This window comes from Podarcis pityusensis (genome assembly GCF_964106645.2).
Source record: "Podarcis pityusensis genome assembly, chromosome: 6".
Taxonomy (NCBI): Eukaryota; Metazoa; Chordata; class Lepidosauria; order Squamata; family Lacertidae; genus Podarcis; species Podarcis pityusensis.
In genome coordinates, this window is record NC_138030.1 from 94,083,784 (window position 1) to 94,102,336 (window position 18,553).

At 46.2% G+C, this 18,553-nt stretch overlaps 1 protein-coding gene across 2 annotated transcripts in view; it reads right to left on the bottom strand.

The window, feature by feature from the left end:
- Positions 1 to 231: 231 nt before the first annotated feature.
- The window catches only part of BRINP2 (BMP/retinoic acid inducible neural specific 2), an 84,825-nt gene continuing 66,503 nt past the window's right edge, over positions 232 to 18,553 (bottom strand). For both annotated transcript variants that reach the window (XM_081012129.1, XM_081012130.1), the window contains exons 4-8: positions 15,426 to 15,625; positions 11,441 to 11,546; positions 9,792 to 10,028; positions 4,175 to 4,397; positions 232 to 2,674 (exon numbers count right to left, since the gene is read on the bottom strand). In XM_081012129.1, coding sequence (XP_080868255.1) covers positions 1,561 to 2,674; positions 4,175 to 4,397; positions 9,792 to 10,028; positions 11,441 to 11,546; positions 15,426 to 15,625 — 1,880 coding nt within the window. In that variant the 3' untranslated portion in view covers positions 232 to 1,560. The remainder of the gene's footprint in view (positions 2,675 to 4,174; positions 4,398 to 9,791; positions 10,029 to 11,440; positions 11,547 to 15,425; positions 15,626 to 18,553) is intronic.

Genomic DNA, 18,553 nt, shown 5'->3' on the forward strand with positions numbered 1-18,553 from the left:
CACACCGTGATCAACTCCCACCCAGAAACCAATGTCTCCACTGTAGAAGGACATGTGGATCCAGAATTGGCCACCACAGTCACTTAGGGACTCACTGTTAAAACCCGTGTTTATGGAAGACAATCTTACTCAGCTACGAGTGATCGCCAAAGAAGAAGAGAAGACCTATTTCTTTGCACCCAGATGTCTTTGCACTTACACACACACACACTCCATCTATTAAAGAAGCCATTTAGTCTATTTTGATTTGTTTACTGCTTTCCCTTTTTCCCCCTCCAAAAAAACCAAACCAAACCAAACCAAAACATAACATAACAATTTCTCCCTCATCCCACCCCTTACAAAATATATTAAAACAAACGTTTGGATAAGATGTGTAACTCAGCTGGAGGAGTCAACTGAAAATGAACATCCCACTCAAATTTTAAAAAATGCAAAAGCAGAAATACTTTTTTTTTTTTAAGCCAATCAGTTAAAACCAATACATAATAAATAAATGCTTGAAAGGCCAATCATCCATTGGGCTCTGAATACCCATTTAAAAACTGCCTGTGTGCCACTGGGAACACTCTTCAAAAGTGTATTTCCCCCCTGGTGAAATTAGCTTTGTGTGACAGGACCATGTGATGTGAATGGAACAGAAGAGGGTGACGTGTTCCCTGGGGATGGTTGAGAGAAAGGGGCAATTTAGGTACACTTTTCATGTGCCAAACGCTACCACTCACCAGTTACTGAAAAGATCTCACCCCAAAGGGGTGGATCAGGAAACAAAGCAAAACTGTGGACCCCAGGTGGTGGTCAGGCAGCTGAAATCAGGGCTCGGCACTGTGTTCTTAAACTCATTCCTTAAAGAGGAGCAAGTTTCACTGGTGCGAGAAACGGACTTCCACTAATGTCCAAGAAAGCGTGCTTGGGGTGGCAGCTTTAGAAAGTAATGCGGAGAATGTAAAGGCGATGACATTGTTAGAAACACCCATAAAAACAATACAAAAGTAAACTGCGCCAGGGGAGGCAAGGGCCAAAGAACGGTTCTCCTAAGTGGGTGTTTTCGAAGCACTTGACAGAATCCTCGTTCAATCCTTTTGCTGCTCCTCTCTCCGTGTGTTTAAGGGCTGCTGACCAGATCACAAAGGCCAAGTCTTTAGTGCCATTCCCACAAGTTCAGCCCTCGGTCATGTCTCTCTCCCTCTCCCTTCTATGTCTCCATCTCCTGGTTTCTTCGTCGGCCTGTACATTTTCTTGCATGCTCCACAAACGCAGCCTGCAAGAAAAGAGAGGATGCAAGGCAGACTCCTCAGCAACTGAAGCAAGACGTTTGCAGCAGCAGCCCTGCCATTTGGTCTCTTCTTAGCTGCTGTCGTGCCAGAGATTTGTGCCGCATCTCATCCCCGGGTTTGGTGCCACAGAGTCTGCAAACGCTGGAGTCTTCCAGGCTGGCAGCTGGCTGTCTCGCCGAAGAGCACGGCTGGCATGAAAGTAAGGCCTTTGGAAGTCTCAGCTTCTCATTCCCCAGTCCTCCCCTCCGGGAGCTACAAGAACAGCCCTGCCCCACTCCCAAGGCTAGCTGCACAATTTACCAGTCTCATACTCCACTGGGTTTGGCAATTTGGCATTGAAGGCCTGCAGGGTGGACTGGATGCGACTTACCTCGTTATTGGCCAGCTTGAGCCTGTGCCGGAGCAAGCAAGAGAAAAGATCAAGGCGGGTTTTCCCAGGTGGAGAGAGGCGGTTTACCCGGTCCCTGATCTCAATCAGTTGCAATATAGCAGAGTCTTGAGAGCCTTGAGTATACGGGTAATCCAGCTGGAGGACAAGGTCCCGGATGGCATCAGACTCAAAGGGCAGGCTGTAGCCAAAAACCTGCAAGCTATTGATCCTCATGTAGCCTAGGTTCTTGGAAGAATCCATCTCCAAAGGCTCATAAAATATGGTTTCGTTTGAGCTGTCGTTGAGAGACTTGATGCGACTCCTCAGGTAGACATGGACTGTCTCAAAGAAGGTCTTCCACTTGCTGCCTAAAGTGAGGGTCCAGTTTTGGCACTGGCCAGAGGCATCCACGTTAGTCCTTTCCCAGTCGGGAAAGCCAGTTTCATTGGTGGGCATGAACCAGCTCTCTGAGTGGCTGCCCCCAAATGGGTTGACATAGATTGCCATGACTGGCTCCAGGGTGCTGTTCTTGGTGAGACAGATCTGGAGGGAGAGGGCCAGCATGAGGTGGACCAAGCCTGGCTTGTACTTGTTGCTCTTCAGGGTTACCAGCATCCTCTTCCTCCAGGAGGGGTCAAACCAGGTCCCCAGGCGCATGTCATTGCTGATGAAGATGGAGTGCACTTCAATGCGGCTGTCCCGCTTCTGCAAAAGGTACTTGAGTTCCAAGTCCTGCAAGTCAGTCTCCAAACCTATATAGTGCTCCAGGGACTCAGCCACCTCTGGGCGGCACAGTCCCAGGGTGAGCACATAGCCATAGTTGCAGGACCCACACTGGGTGGCGTTGTCCTCTGCACAGGCGGCACATCCTGGTCCTTCGCCCAAGGCACATGGGATAGTCCCCTGGCAGGAGGGCTGGTCATGGGGGCAGCTGCAGCTGTGGCTTTCTTCCACAAACGTTCCTGGCACAGAGGTCTCACTGCAATAGAGGAGGGACTGAGCATGGCTCCACCAGTAGGTCAAGGGCCTGACAGAAGAAGGCACAAAGCAGATGAAAAGTTAACTTTGCATCAACACAGCAAAGACGTGTATAATTAGTCTGAACCATTTCCCATGTTTCAATCACCCCCTAAAAAAAGAAAGCAAAATCCTTCTGCAGTAAACCTTAGTACTGCATAAAGTATACACCCTTTCCACATAGAAAACCAGGGGGCTGGAATTCCACTTGAGAGGGATGCATGCATGTGTTCTGTAATTATGAAACCTTCTCCGCAGGTGGTAAACTGGCAAGTTGCCAGTGGCTGGTAGTGTTTGATGGAACTCAGTCACCTGAAATCCCTTTATGTAATTATGGGAGAAGCCTGCTCTAGGGATGAGAAGGAGCTGGCCCCTTTTTCCCTGCCTTTCTGTGCCGCATATAGGAAAAAGGAATCAGTCGTGATCCAAAGGAAATGATAAGTGTGAGCAGCAGGCTTTGAGCTAAAATGTTCACATTGCACTTTTGCATAAATAAGAAACAATTACTCTTGTTAATTATTATTTTAGACTCACTAAGTTGGGGAGGAGGGTGCAGGGTGGGGTGGCCAGGATCCTGCCCTCCTGTTAAAAATAAAAAAAATCAACCCTACCATTGGCAGTTGTGGGCGGGAAATAAATGAAACTGAGGTATACGCAGCTCCTGGGTTGCATAATTCAATCCCTAGTTTGGGGCATGTCAGGAAACAGGGGAGCTGTTGGCTCCTTCAGATGGGCAGTGATGTGTGTGTGCATGTGTATATGTGTATATGTGTATATGTGTATATCTATCTATCTATCATCTATCTATCTATCTATCTATCTATCTATCTATCTATCATCTATCTATCTATCTATCTATCTATCTATCATCTCTATCATCTATCTATCTATCATCTATCTATATCTATCTATCATCTATCTATCTATCTATCTATCTATCTATCTATCTATCATCTATCTATCATCTATCTATCTATCTATCTATCTATCTCTATCTATCATCTATCATCTATCATCTATCTATCATCTATCTATCTATCTATATCTATCTATCTATCTATCTATCTATCTATCTATCTATCATCTATCATCTATCATCTATCATCTATCATCTATCTATCATCTATCTATCTATCTATCTATCTATCTCTATCTATCTATCTATCTATCATCTATCATCTATCATCTATCATCTATCTATCATCTATCATCTATCTATCTATCTATCTATCTATCATCTATCTATCTATCATCTATCTGTATGTATGTATATACATGCATGTATGCAGCTCCTTCCCAGTCTGTGTAACATGTAGAACACTAAGCCTCTTGGGGGCTTCAGATTCCATATTAGATACTAGATCCTTCCCACTTGAACCCCAAGAGAAAACGACCACAATCCAGACAGAGTTTAGACATGCTTCAGCACACAGAACATAGCGGGCTGGAGGCACATCTATCTTTGTACTGGATTGTGCCCAAGCAAAGCTGTCCAAAAAATATACCAGACCTCTCCTTGGGAAGTCTGAAGCGAGGTTGCCTGTGGCAGCGTTTGGCCAGATTGAAAAGACGCCGGACAATCCGATGGGTCTTCTTGGAGAGCATCTTCAAGGTGCTGCCCAACTTCTGATAGCGGTGCTGAATATCAGGATCCATTGCCCAGTACTGGGAGATGGCTGTTAAGTTCAAGAAGTGGTCCACAGGGAACTTCTTCACCAGGGACTGTAGTTCCTCTGCCAAGACAGAACAGGATGTCAGCAGGAAGGAGAGCACTGGAAAGCAACACTCAACACCTGGAAAGTCACCACTCCTTTAAGAAGGTAGAGGACCAAGTGGTAAATCTTGACCTGGTCTGTATCGCTTTGGGGCTCCTCCAAGGGAAAAAAATCCCTGGCACATAGCAAACTCGAGTAACAATGGAAATGGGGCAGTTTTATCATTTGATTCCAGGAGGTTGTGGAATCTCCCTCCTGAGGTTTTTAAGCAGAGGTTGGGTGGCCATCTGTCATGGATGCTTTAGCTGAGATTCCTGCATTGCAGGGGCTTGGACTAGATGACCATTGGGGTCCCTTCCAACTCCACAATTCTATGGTTCTATGAGTCACCTGGGACTCTAATCCTTCTCTCCCTTTTCAGAAAGAACAGGGTGCAGAGGAGCTTGACTGAGCTACAGCATAGCCCTCCTCTCCCTATCCATGCTTCTTCTGTGCAGAGACTCTTCCATGCCACTCCTTGTGACATACCCACAGTGCACTCTCTCAGCAGAAGCAAAAAAGGGCTGCAGGTGGTGCCCTGGGGAGAGTAAGCCCTTAGATCATTGGTTCTCAACCTGTGGGTCCCCAGATGTTGTTGGACTACAACTTCCATCATCCCTGAGCTCTGGCCTCACTAGCTAGGGGTGATGGGAGTTGTAGTTCAACAACATCTGGGGACCCACAGGTTGAGAAAGGCTGCCTTAGATGCTCCAAGAAAAAGACGCAGAAGGCGCTTGAGGGTGTGTGAACGACCTGGCTGTACCCTAGGGGACAAATGCAAAAATAGAGGGCTGAACCATCATCAGCCTAGACTGCAACAGGCAAAACCAGGTAGGTGTGAACGCAGTTACTTGTTGTTTCCCAGTACATTTTGGTATCTGTTATTCAGAGGCAAATTATGCAGCAGTGATATATATATTCCCTGCTAACGCTCCATTTGGAGAAGGACTGTGTCTTTAAACCACTATCTCACAGTGAGGATGACAGAAGTGAACGCAAGGTTGTTTCCCATTAATTGCTATTTCAGAATATTTCGTATTTTGAAATACTTGGGGGGGGGGACTGATTAAATTATATAGCAAATATAGAACAGAGTGGGTAGCTCAGTCTGTAGAGCAGGAGACCCTTACCTCAGGGCTGTGGGTTCAAGCCCTACTTTGAGCAAAAGAAAATTCCTACATTGCAGAGGATTGCACTAGATGACCCTCATGGTCTCTTCCAATTCTATGATTCTAGGAAAACCATTGCATTTCTTTACAATTGCTGCAACGTTCCTTGTCAAGACACAACAGACATCTACTTTCTGGAAACAACTGAAGAAATTTTTGCCCCGACAGACTTTCCCAGCTGGGTGAACAGGCATCTTTTTTTGTTTCTCTCTGTGTGTCTCTCCCCCTCCCAAATATACAGTATCTGCTGTTTTCTGTTTTGTTTTCATCTGTTTTTTAAGCTCTTTGGATTGTATCTTGTATGCATAGGCTCAGAAGCTGACTGCACGTGGCACACTGCATCCGGCGCCACCTATAAGCTGGGCTCTGCCCATGGAGACCAGCAGAGGAGACAGGAAGAGATTGCAGGCAAACACGTTGGGAGGCAAGAGCTACAGGCTGCCTGCCTCTACTTGCGAAGCCTTGACTTATTTTGCCTCTCCTTCAGCCGCTGACAGTCCCCATGTGCACAGGGTGGCAGCGTTAATCTCCAGCCATACAGCCGTGGTGAAATAACTGCTGGCTTACAACAGATTTATTAAATCTGACATCCCATATTAGATTGTAGGAAAGGAAGAATATATATATATATATATATCACACCATCACCTTGACATTCTTTGGAAATTCAGACAGTATTGGGAAATAAATTATTGGAAAAACATTTTTTGTCGGATTAATGTTATTGAAGATGAATCCAATATTTTGTCTCTTGTTTTAGGAGCTGGGATGTCCGCATGCTTTTTATAAACTCTGTAAGTATCCTGTATTTGAGGCTATAGTATTGACTAACTTTGTTTTTAGATTAACCCATATTTACAGTGAATAAAAATGTCATCAGCCCATCCCAAATATGTGCAACTGAACTGAATATATTCTTTTTCCTCCTCTGTTATCCTTCCATCCACCTTGCTTTGCAGCTCCCTCCTGTGTTGAATTTAAGACTGTAAGCTCCAAGGGGCAGGGCCTGTCTCCCCCAATCCCCCGCCACTGTTGCTCTGTAAAGCACCTCGCGAAATGATGGCACCATATAAATAACAGAAAACTAAGATACCATTTTAAAAACAAAAGTAGAAATTTACAGGTCAAATGTTTTTTTTTAAGAATTCAGCCCAGCCCCACTCATAACCCAGATTAATTTCGAAAAAAGTGTGAGGATTATGTTAATAACCAGTGCCTTTTGCAAGGCTCCACTCTTCCGTGATGGAGGGTTGTCCACTGTCTCCCTGTACTCCTCTTATCTCTTTCCAATCAACCTCTGTTTGTGGAAAGGAATGGCAAGTTCTGTTAGCTTTCATATTTTCATTTCAGCCCACAACATAGCATGGGAGGGCAAGGGAGCCATGACTCTTTTGGGTGCAAATTTCTGAGGGGGCGCAATCAGCTGCCCCCACAACAAGTTCCCTCATTGAGGCCAGAGCTGTGGGAAGCAAGCTCTGCCCAGGCTGGGCCTTTGGGGTTGGGGTGGCGCTGCCTCCTCCTCCTCCTCCTCCTCCTCCTCCTCTTCCTCCTCCTCATGGCCAGTGAGGGGACACCCTGGGACAGCTGGGAGGGAGGGGAGGGTGCCGCTGCTGCCCACTGAAGAGGAAGGTCAGAAAGCACTGCCAGAGCCACGTGCATTGCCCAGAGTGCCTCACTGCAAAGGCAGGAGGGCGAGGCAACACAGTGGTGTTCCTGTTTTCGTGTTTCTGTGCCTTATCTCTGCTCCCAGGTTGGGATGAGTTTGCAAGGAGAGACTCCCTTGATTAGACTCTGGTTGGTGAAGGGACCATTGCCCGGTCCATTGGAGGCGGCGCAACACTTGCCCCGCCCTGGGCGCCGGCAACCCACGCTATGCCACTTATTTCAGCCCCATAGTACCATTGAATCACATACTCAGTAATTAGAAGAACAAGGATTGCTACTTTAGAATTCACCATTTCCAAGAAAACGTTAGCCTTGCAAAATCACAGATTGCAGCCTCTACTCCTCCTTGCCAGCATTGGCTGGTAGGACCTCCCCATTTTGTTTCCCCAGCTATCACTAAGATTTTGCCTTCTATTGGGTTTCTTTCTTACTTTCTTTTCATTTTTTATAGCTTTGCTGTCATCTGTCAGGCCTCAAAATCCTGCAAGCCCTGAAGGAGCAAGTAGAATTCTTTTAGAACAGAGGGAAGTGGAACTCTGCTCCAGCTATTGCTAATTAGTTGCACTTTTACTGCCTCTCTCCTGCCTTTACCTGATGACTGTGCCATCACTTTCTTGGGAGCTGCAGAAGTCTTGCATTCACCCAGTACAACCAGTGCCTTCTCCTGCCTTCTGTCCTCCACCTCTCCACCCTCCCCAGATCCTTAGTGGCGGGGGTGAAGAAGGGCTTCCTTGGTGCCCCCTTCATTTGTTGTTGTTTAGTTGTTTAGTCGTGTCTGACTCTTTGTGACCCCATGGACCAGAGCACGCCAGGCACTCCTGTCTTCCACTGCCTCCTGCAGTTTGGTCAAACTCATGCTGGTAGCTTCGAGAACACTATCCAACCATCTTGTCCTCTGTCGTTCCCTTCTCCTTGTGCCCTCCATCTTTCCCAACATCAGGGTCTTTTCCAGGGAGTCTTCTCTTCTCATGAGGTGGCCAAAGTATTGGAGCCTCAGCTTCAGGATCTGTCCTTCCAGTGAGCACTCAGGGCTGATTTCCTTAAGAATGGAGAGGTTTGATCTTCTTGCAGTCCATGGGACTCTCAAGAGTCTCCTCCAGCACCAGAATTCAAAAGCATCCATTCTTCGGCGATCAGCCTTATTGATGGTCCAGCTCTCACTTCCATACATCACTACTGGCCCCCTCCATATCTCCCACCAAAATAAGGGCTGAAAACTTCTCAGCCTCAAAAAGCCTGCTGAAAAGCACACACACAAAAAAGACTTTTGCGCTCCACACAAAGTGACAGCAGATTTGTCAGGAAAAACTAGAGGAAGCCCAATGAGTAACAGCAGCTGGAGGAACAGTCACCATCTTTCTCCAATTTGCTCACCTAAGAGCTTAACAGGTGACATGAGAGCTATGAAAGGACCGGGGGTGGGGGGGTGGGCCTAAAAATCCAACAAAATAGTTTCAAACGTTCAGCAGTAGCTGCAGGAACAAAGGGGTGATGAAACACTCCTGTCAGCCAATAGTGTTTTCCCCGCAGACTTTCTTCATGATTTCAGCTACCTTTAAAGCACTTTTTTTTTTACTGAAAATTATATCAGCAGATGAGTCTTCTTCTTCTTCTTCTTCTTCTTCTTCTTCTTCTTCTTCTTCTTCTTCTTTGGCTATTATTAAAATAACTGCTTTGCATGTGTATTTATCTATTTATTTGCCTTGATAAGGTTCATACTTATCTTCTGATCAATTTATTTCTGGTTTTATAATACACCGATTTAGTGGTTATATGTTTAAGCTGTTCTCAGCAGCTGTTTTACTTGTAGTATGATCATGAACATTTTGTTTTTCCTAACTGACCATGCTGGAAATATGCAGAATTAACCTGGGGACTGGAAAAGATCTATTTGTACTGAACACATTGATGACACATTTGAATTAGCCCCACGACTCTAAAAAATAATGCTGTGTCTACCTTCTTCTAACATAAAAGTTTAGGAAAAGCCACTGCTGCTAATTTACTTAAGGAAGTCCTCAGAGCCCCAGAACTGCCACTCTCCCTCAGGTTCAGCTGGTTGACCTCCAGATGTCAATAACCATCAATGGTCAAGCACCTCCTAGCTGGCTCTTTTTACAAACTATAGGTTCTGGTTTTCAACTGAGTTTAAAGGAGGTTCCCAAAATTGCTTCCAGTTCCTCCTGCTGTCTTTCTCCCTTTCCAGACGTTTATCTTCAAGCTTAGCTCCATCACCACACACTCAGCCAATCTTTGCCTCCCCTCATTTTCCTAGTCTTCTCTGGTTCACTTAGTAAATTTGCCTGCCCTTCTTGTGGTTGTTGCAGTGGCTGGCATCCCACAAGGCCTGCCTTCACCGCTTCCTTCGTCTTCTGGCTCATCTGCATTCTCTGCCAGGCTGTTCACAAGAGAGGTGCAACAGTGAATGGCTCCTTGCCTCAGTCACCTGTCATCCTCCTTCCTTGCTGAGTCAACTGGATGTGGGCAATCATCCACCCATCGTGCCGTTCCCCATGAGACCCACGTTTCCCAAACTCACCTGATTCCCGAAACTGTTGGTTGTGGTTCTCCCAAACTCCCTGGATCTGAAAAAGGCTCTGTTCCATAGCCTGGATGTCAGCCTCAGGGCAGTTACATTGTGGGAAACCGAACCCACAGTAACACCAGCAGTCATTCTCTCGGCATATCAGCTCCCCCTCCGAATTGCAGGTGATGTAGCTCAAGGCAGCAGCCACAAAGCGTTCACGCAAGTACTCGGGCAACAGGGCTTGCAGGCCTGCGAAAAGTAGGCAGAGACATTACAGACCTCAGCTCAGCCATATCTGCATTAAGGAAAAACAGGTACTATGGAAACTTAGGAGCCACCTCCTAGGGGCCAAGGGGGTGTTGACCCCCCAATAAAATATTTGAGGGGCCCTCCCAAAGGTGATGGGCACTGCCATTCAAATGGTGTGCTTGCACCGCATCATGTGATTGATTACGTGGGGCGGGGCTTACCTGGGCCCCCACAATATTTTATTCAAGTTGGCACCCCGTATGGAAACCGAAGAGCTACACTCACTTCCCTAGCAGATTTTTTCGACCTATGGAACACCCTATGGAACAATGGCTTCTTTCATGATATCTGCCCTTTAGATGTTGCAAAAGAACATAACTCCATTGATTTGTGAGTTTTATCTGTTTGTGCGTATACTGAAAATTCCCACACCTGCACATGCTTAAAGTGAGTTGGCTGGAGACTGAGGACAAGCCCTGGTGACTGTGCACACATCAAAAGACAGTGAACCAAGGGAGGACTCTGACTTCCACAGCAGAGCAGCAGATGATCACAGGCACAGGCAAGCTCCAGCTTCTCTGGCTAAAATGGACCTCAGGGAGAAGTCCTGGACATGGCCTCTGTCTGAATATGCTATCTTCAGCAAGAGTAGACAAAACTAGTCCAGTTGCCTGACAGAACATTGCATGGGCAATATACAAAATTTACTGGAGGCAACACATATTAACAAAATGATGTACTTCATGTCTTTGGTCCATGATTCTATAGCATCCATTAGTGTGTTTGTTTGTTTTTAAAAAGCACTGAATGGATGATATTCCAAACTTCTTGTTGATTCTTATTGATTATGGATTTTCCCCACATCTTCATAAAAATATGCAGAATCCTCAGTATTTAACCCCAATTTACCCCTGTAACATACACAAGCACTGTGTGTTCTTCAATGAAAGAACACACACATTCAAATAACTTTGTTTCTGTGTATGTGGTGCAGTCATATGACTCACCCGGGTGGTCAGCAGGCGTGCAAGAGTCTGCATGATCCATGACTTAAAGGCGCATCCGCTGATTGATTTTGAGTGTGATCAGAGCTGAAGGTAAGTTAGATATAAATGAAGGGATCCCTATGCAGAATCTGCCTTGGGCCAGGAAACAGTTCTAGCCATGGCAGCTGGGCTTAAGCCTCCAACTCAGGGTGCAGAGTGATCTAACTCCGTTCCCGTTCTGAGGCCTTCTGCCATGGAAAGGAGGTGAAGATTGTGAGCCAGGAACAAGCAACACACCAAGACAAATGCATTTAAACTTAGGATTGCTATTTCCACCTTGTGAGCAAGTTAGAAGATGAGTCCAGTTAGTGTCCAGTGGATAATGTGGATGCAATTCCAGAAAGGTGGGAGGAGAAAAATCCTTACCGAGAAGTTGAACTTTGTTCTCAGGGCTCTGGACAAGAACAGAGCTCACAGAATCCAGGTTGTCGTAGTTACTGCAGCCAAGTGGCCCCGTTCTGGTTTCAGTGACCTAAGCAATAGAAGAGGGCAGCTTTACCATAAACAACTGAAATGCAAAGATAAAAGGACCTTTGCCCATCCTTAACATACCTGCTCTGAACATTAGATTGAATTGTGTGCATATGTTTTGATGACAGAATTTGGTGCTAGTAATGCCAAGGTTGCAGGTTCGATACCCATATGGGACAGCTGCTGAAGGAGCTGGACTAGACAATCCTCATGGTCCCTTCCAACTCTACAATTCTACCATTCTACCTGGAAAGTAGAGCCCTTTCCCAATGTTCTCTTCGACCCTCACCCTCCCCAAAGGCTGGTTTTCTCCCAGTGGAGAAATACCCCATGTATTTTCAAGATCCTCTATTGCTCTGCTCACATTCACACCACCCCCTCCTCACAACTGCATTTCTTTTGGTCCTTAAACAAAAACCCTCCATTCAAGTCCTCCAAGAAAGTGTGTGTGTGTGTGTGTGTGTGTGTGTGTGTTAACTATGAGCGTTAGCGTGACTTCAGCCTAGCCACCTCACATTTTAGTAGTCATCTCTAAAGCCACAAACAATGGGGTGAACAGAGAGGCAGAGATAGAAACACGTTCCAAGAAGGCGAAAGTGTGTATCTCCACGTGCACAAGACTTAAGCTCCAGATGGAGGGAAATCATGCAATCTTTAGAAGCTTAGCCAGCGATATTTTGAAACTACTATTTAGGCTGGCTTGCCGGGAGCTGGGGTTAAGCCAGGCATAATTGCTTGTATACATTGATTTGCATTTTTGTATGGTTTGAGTTTCGTATGGTTTGAGCCATTTTGCACACAGAAGCGGTCCTACGACAAAGCATGGAAGCAGATTTTGTGTGCCGTTAAGGCCAGCAGAGTGAGAGACAGAGAGATATGTGCCAGTGGGCACAATCCACCAGGACTTTCTCCTGTGCAAGTCTCATCAAAATGAATGGGAGAAGCACAGGAAGAGTGTGGATTCTTGCACAGCTCATGTTTGTTTCAATTGAGCCTCGCAGGCAAAACATTGCTGGTGGATGGGACCCATGTTCAACTAGCGGGGGAGAGGACATTTGGATTTTCTACACTGGACATTGAAACCTTATGAGCTGGCCCTGTTTACACTGAATTACCCTCAACATCCTCAAACTGTGGGTGGGTGTATAAACACAGAAATCCAACAAAAAGTGACATTAAATGCGACAAAACAGAGAGAGAGAGAGAGCGCTTTGAAACAGTAAAACTTGAGCCAAGCACTCCAGGCTTATGAGAATGCAAGAGGCCACTTTGCTTCTAAAAAGGAGGAATAATTGTGCAGTAATTGGCCTGCTGATGGAGAACAGCCCTGCCTCTAGCCACCGCCCCCCCATGAAAGCTCACCATCATTAGCATGGCCGATTTCCCACAAATAGCACAAAGGCGCCAATTGTGGTCTGACTCCCTGCTTGCTGCCCCTCCTGTTTCCTTGGCGGGGGGGGAGTGGAATGGGAGAGGGGAAGGCTGACTAAAGCGATAGGTTTATAATTGCAGAGCTGGGTAGCAGATCTCAGGGATGGCAGCCTTGCTTAAGCAACCTGCAAATTAAAATCCAGGCATATGTGATGGGGCGGGTGGGCAGGCAGGCAGGCAGGCAGGCAGGCAGGCAGGCAGGCAGGGGGAGAGTGGCTAAGGGGGGGGAGATAAAAGCAGAGTTGTTGCACAAAATGAAATGGAACAGGAAAACAAGCGCCTTTTCTGGTCTGAGTCTGACTGTTGCAGTACATTGTTGGAGGGAGCTGGGGGATTGGAATCCTGCCCCCCCCCAAAAAAGGAAAAGAAAATCAGTTAGTGGGGCTGGGAAAGGGATTTCTTGACTTTGGCTCTGGGGTGCAGTCTTGGGTGAGGCTGATCAGCAAGTGCCCTAGCAGGGTCAAACAACTGCTGACCCCTGCCCTTTGGGCTCCCCCCCATATGTTTTGCACATCTGCAAGCCCTGCTGATCTCTCCATCTCATAGGAAGATGGTGCCATTTTGGTTACATAACGATCTGCACTCAAAGAACGAGGTCATGATTAGGATACCTCCCATTTTCCAATATCCTGCCACACTGTCATGTGACCGAGGAACCAAATCTGGAATGGGATGACATAGAAAGGAGCAGGCTTGAATGCTCCTCTATACCTGCGATCAACAGGGGCAGGCGGTGTGCTAAGCACCTACAACCCCATCACTTTCCTCTGTTTAATGGGGACAATTTCACAGCAAGAATGAAACCTGCTCCATCCCTCATACAAGACGACGTGTCCTGATGGATGTGGATCCTTCAAAAGCGTGAGATGGTTTTTCTGTGAATCCTCCAAGGGTCCCTTGTGGTATGTATCTTGCTTATGCCACGCACAATAAACCACCCTCAACAACAACAAAAAGGACATTCTGTATATACTGTGTTTACTGTGATATAAGTAATAACCAGTGCCAAACCTCCTCTCTATTATACTCACAGCCCATACTCATATCTTGGAATGCAATACTCTACCCCCCACCCCCACCCCCCACACAAACAAACAAACAAACACACACACACACACACACACACCCAACCTGCAGTTCCAATTTCAAGCAGCAAAAATAGGACAGAAAGGCAATTTTTCAGTAATCGGTTGTGTGAAGACCTCTGAAGGCAGCCCTGTTTAGGAAAGCTTTTAATGTTTGACGGACTATTGTATTTTAATATTTTGTTGGAAGCCAACCAGAGTGGCTGGGGAAACCCAGCCAGATGGGCGGGGTATAAATAATAAATTATTATTGTTGTTGTTGTTGTTGTTGTTGTTGTTGTTGTTGTTGTTGTCAGCTGTGCAGTTTCTTTTCCTTCTTTTCCTCAGACCTCCTCTGCAGTGGCCTCCCAGCAGACAGCATTGCTGCAGAGTATTTGGGGTGGGGAGGAAGGATGGATACCGCACAAGCCCCCCCTGCATTTAACGGAGAGAGTTGCCATCTCCCCCACTCCCCAGGAAGCAAACTACCTCATGATTGAGTTTCATTCTGAGAAATGACAGGCAGTGAGCCCTGGGACAAGACCCAGTGCTACCACCATTTTTGGCCACAGCGGCTGCCGCCAATAGCAAACCCCCTCAAATGCAAAATTTTGCTCCCCGCAAATCACCCCTGTTACAAGTCCTAAGTTTAGCCAAAACTTCTCAAGCAAGACCAGTCCAAGATGGTGTGCATGAGGGGGAGGAGCAAACATGGGCCCCTCCCACTCATTCCCAGTAACAGCAGAGGCCTGTTCATATGGAACCTTAACCGGGGCAATCTCCTCCCTCTTTCGAAGATGTTTTAAAATGTTTCTAATGTTGGTTCCTCTGTTTTGTTTTTGTCGGGTTGATGTTGTTTAAATGCTTAGTTGGGGTTGGCGGTTATTTTAATTTGGGTATAACTGTGAACTGTTTATTATTGTTATTGTTATTATGGGTTTCTATTGATTTATTGGTTTGTTTGTTGCTTGTATAGGATATTTTGTTTTTTAATATTTGATGCTTTGTTGTGGGGTTTTTATATGTTGTAAGCCGCCCACAGTGGCTGGGGAAACCCAGCAAGATGGGCGGGATATAAATTTAAAAATATTATTAAATTATTATTCTTGAAGAGGAAGAATCAGATGAATTGGGAAGCTGCATAGGGGGCACTGCATCATAGTTATCACTGCTAAATTTACACCTTCACATATAAATTAGCAGATGCACGTTTTATGCAAATCTGTGGCCTATTCTGCTCTCTCTCTTTTCCCCCTGATGCTGAAGTGGTGACCCAATCAAGGCCTAGATTGCAGCAACACGCTCTACACAGAGATGCCTTGGAAGCCAACGGCTTCATGTGCTACGGAACATCCCCCTGCCTTTTGGCTCGCCTCCAGGGTTACCTTGATGGCAGCTGTTGCTATCTGGATGTGATGGAGGCGCCGCAGAGTGCTCTCCCGATCAATGAAGTATGAGGCTGCCAGCTGGTGCAGGGTTTCCAAGGAGACGGTGGCATTGCTCCCACCACTTCCTGCCAGGCCGCTGGCTTCCGCTTTCCGACTGAGCTTGCGTTTGTCCACAAAAATGGTCAGGGACTCTTCTCCTGCAAAGGCATGAGGCACAGTGTTTAATGAGCTGCCCATCAGGACTCAGATGCTCTGGGCTCAGTGTCCCTTTTGGGTGACTGTCCAATCACCAGCTTAACGAAGGGACAAAACGCACATCTCACAGGAGAGCTTCAACCAGAGCCAGGTCCCTGGAAAATGTTGAAAAGTTGACTACCATCCCATCACGATCACCCCTTGCCTCTCCTTGTCTGTTATGTGAGGCTCACGGCTTTGTTTTCCGGCGGACTCGCTTCACCCACAATCTCCCAAAAGCTAATTCACTCCCCCTGGCTCAAGTCCTTCAATGGTCACCAGTCCATATCTGGAGTCCACAGGTGGGCAAATACCTTTAGCAGGTGAGTCAAAGCTTAGCCCCACAAAGGTGACAGCACCTTCTGATCGGCAAGTCCTAGGCTCTGTGCTTTAACCCACAACGCCACCTGCATTCCTTCGGATAGAAATGTTTTAATAAATTAATAAACCTGGTGTCCTCCCTCAACTATACGGATAATTTTGGCAGAGGAACGCGGCAAATCCAGAAGTTCTGTATCAGGGACTGGCATCTGATTGGCTCCTTGCTTGTCACCTGACTCTCCAGATCAAGAGGATTTCAGGCTGTTCCAGCAGTGTTCTAGAAACATAGATAGCTCAGTCAGTAGAGCATGAGACTCTTAATCTCTGGGTTGTGGGTTTGAACCCTACATTGGGCAAAAAGATTCATGCACTGTAGGGGGTTGGACTAGATGACCCTTGTGATCCCTTCCAACTCAAGGCTGGCCATTCCTTCCTTTGACCAGTCCCCTTGGTGGCACTGGGGGGGAATGAACCAACTCGTGATCCACACAGTTCCTGGTCTTGAGCCCCATAATGCTTGTTGGTGCCCATACTTCAAGCTTTATAAAGCACCCTAGGTGTCTTCTATGGAAGGTCCATTTAAGCCAACTCTCATTGAATAAATTAACAATGATTATGATTATGGCTATGATTGTGATTTATATACTGCCCTTCATTAGAAGATCTCAGGACAGTTCACAAGATAAAAAAAAAAATTAAAACAAAAACAACAAAACAATAGCCCCCCTCCCACAAACACATTTAAAACTGAGGATATCCTCCTGCCTCTGGGCAATTTCTACACACACACACACACACACACACACACACACACAATCAGATCCATTTATAACTTGAACATGCTAATTCTATATATGGGTGTCAACAGCAGTTCCACAGTGGACTTTTAATAGACCTACAGAAGATCAAAACACAGAAAACACACGTTCAGACTAAGGAGGGGAGAGGAAAAAGCAGCCTTGGCAAGTGAGGAGGTATTATTTAAGCCAATTGGTCACTTGCACAGCAAAATGTCACTAATTGTCTTTAGCTGTCTGGCAAGCTTGTTTTGTTGCTATTAGTAGACATGACTTATGGATTTCTAAAAATCCATACCACTACTTTAAGCCCTGCCTTGAACTACGGCTTTAATCAATAATAACAAAGTCTTCACGCCAATTTGTATTAGTGTGAGAACTTTGTTGCCAGATTATGGGGAAAGGGCGATTCAGCGGACCCCAACGCCCCACGTGAGGTTCCCAAAGTTGCTGGGTGTGACAAGAGGCGTGGGGAGACACATGGGAAGACTGAGAAGGGGTGCGGGTGGCTTCAGCAAAGAGAAACAGCCCACCATAACACCACAAAGAGCCAGGATGGTACAGCTCATCCATGGAGCTCCCTCACCTTTGGCAATGTGCCTTCTCTCAGCGCAGGGCTGTTATGGGAAGGCTGGGAGGGCTGTACAAAAACAGAACAGACTAAGCAACTCCTGTGACTGCCCATTGTGGCTTTTCTCATGGTAAGTAAACATTTCATCTGCTTTGGACCACAGTCTTGTGCTTGGTCTGATGGAGAGTTAGTGGTGGGAAGACCTGGTCCTTGGGCTTGTGGAGTCTGTGCTGTCCCACAGAGCCAAGGGGGCCTCTTTGTAATCTGCCTGTGCTGGTGCACACAATGCACTGGGGATCAAGCTTACCAGACAAAGTGCCTCTCACCCCACCAAGATCGTCGGATGAGGCCAACCTGGCAAGGCTGCGACCTGCAGAGGTTCGCTGCAGCGCTTCTCAAAGGATGTGGCAGGAAGATTCAAGAACAATCCAATATTATAGTTCACGAAGGATTCATGTTGTTATGTAGCTGCATTATTTTATACTTTCCGGACGCCCTGTGATGATATTTTAAGTAGTTGTGTTTTATGTTATAAATCAAGTGCTGCTAGGAGTTGTTTCTTTTTGTTTTCAGGTGTATTTTTTATCAATTAAAAATTTGGTGTGGTGTGAGCCAATTTTTATTCCAAAAGTGTGGCCCAGAGAACTTTTTTTGAGAAACACTGCTGTAGCGGCAGCCTTCCTGTGGAACTGCCTGTGCTCCAAATGCAATTTCAGTACTTGAAGAAAACACATTCGTGGAGGCCTTTCCTGACCTTGCAGGGCCAGTTGGATTTCATTTCCTTTTAGTTTCCTACCATTGACTTAATTTGAGTTTTATTATTATTTTTGGTATTTTTTTTTGTATACCACTTGGCTATTATGTATGAAAAATGGTATATAGATTTTAATAAGCAAAACAAAATATGACCAGCGGTAGCAAGTGCAGGATGGGGCGGGGCACCCACTAAAGCCAGGATGGCAGTGATACATGCCCGCCTCTGTGACTAAGAAGTCATGGAGTGGCTCTTGAGTGTGGGGAGCCTGGATTTTCCCCATGCCAGGCCAGTTTTATCCACCTTTGCACTTTTCCATTCAACATGGCCTCCCCACTGAGTGCCCATAAATATATGTGCATAGAAATCAGTAGTATCCGGAAGCTGTGTTGAAGAGTAGGGCTCTTGGCCGCCTTCCCCTACCGGCTGCCCTAGAGATATTTCAGAC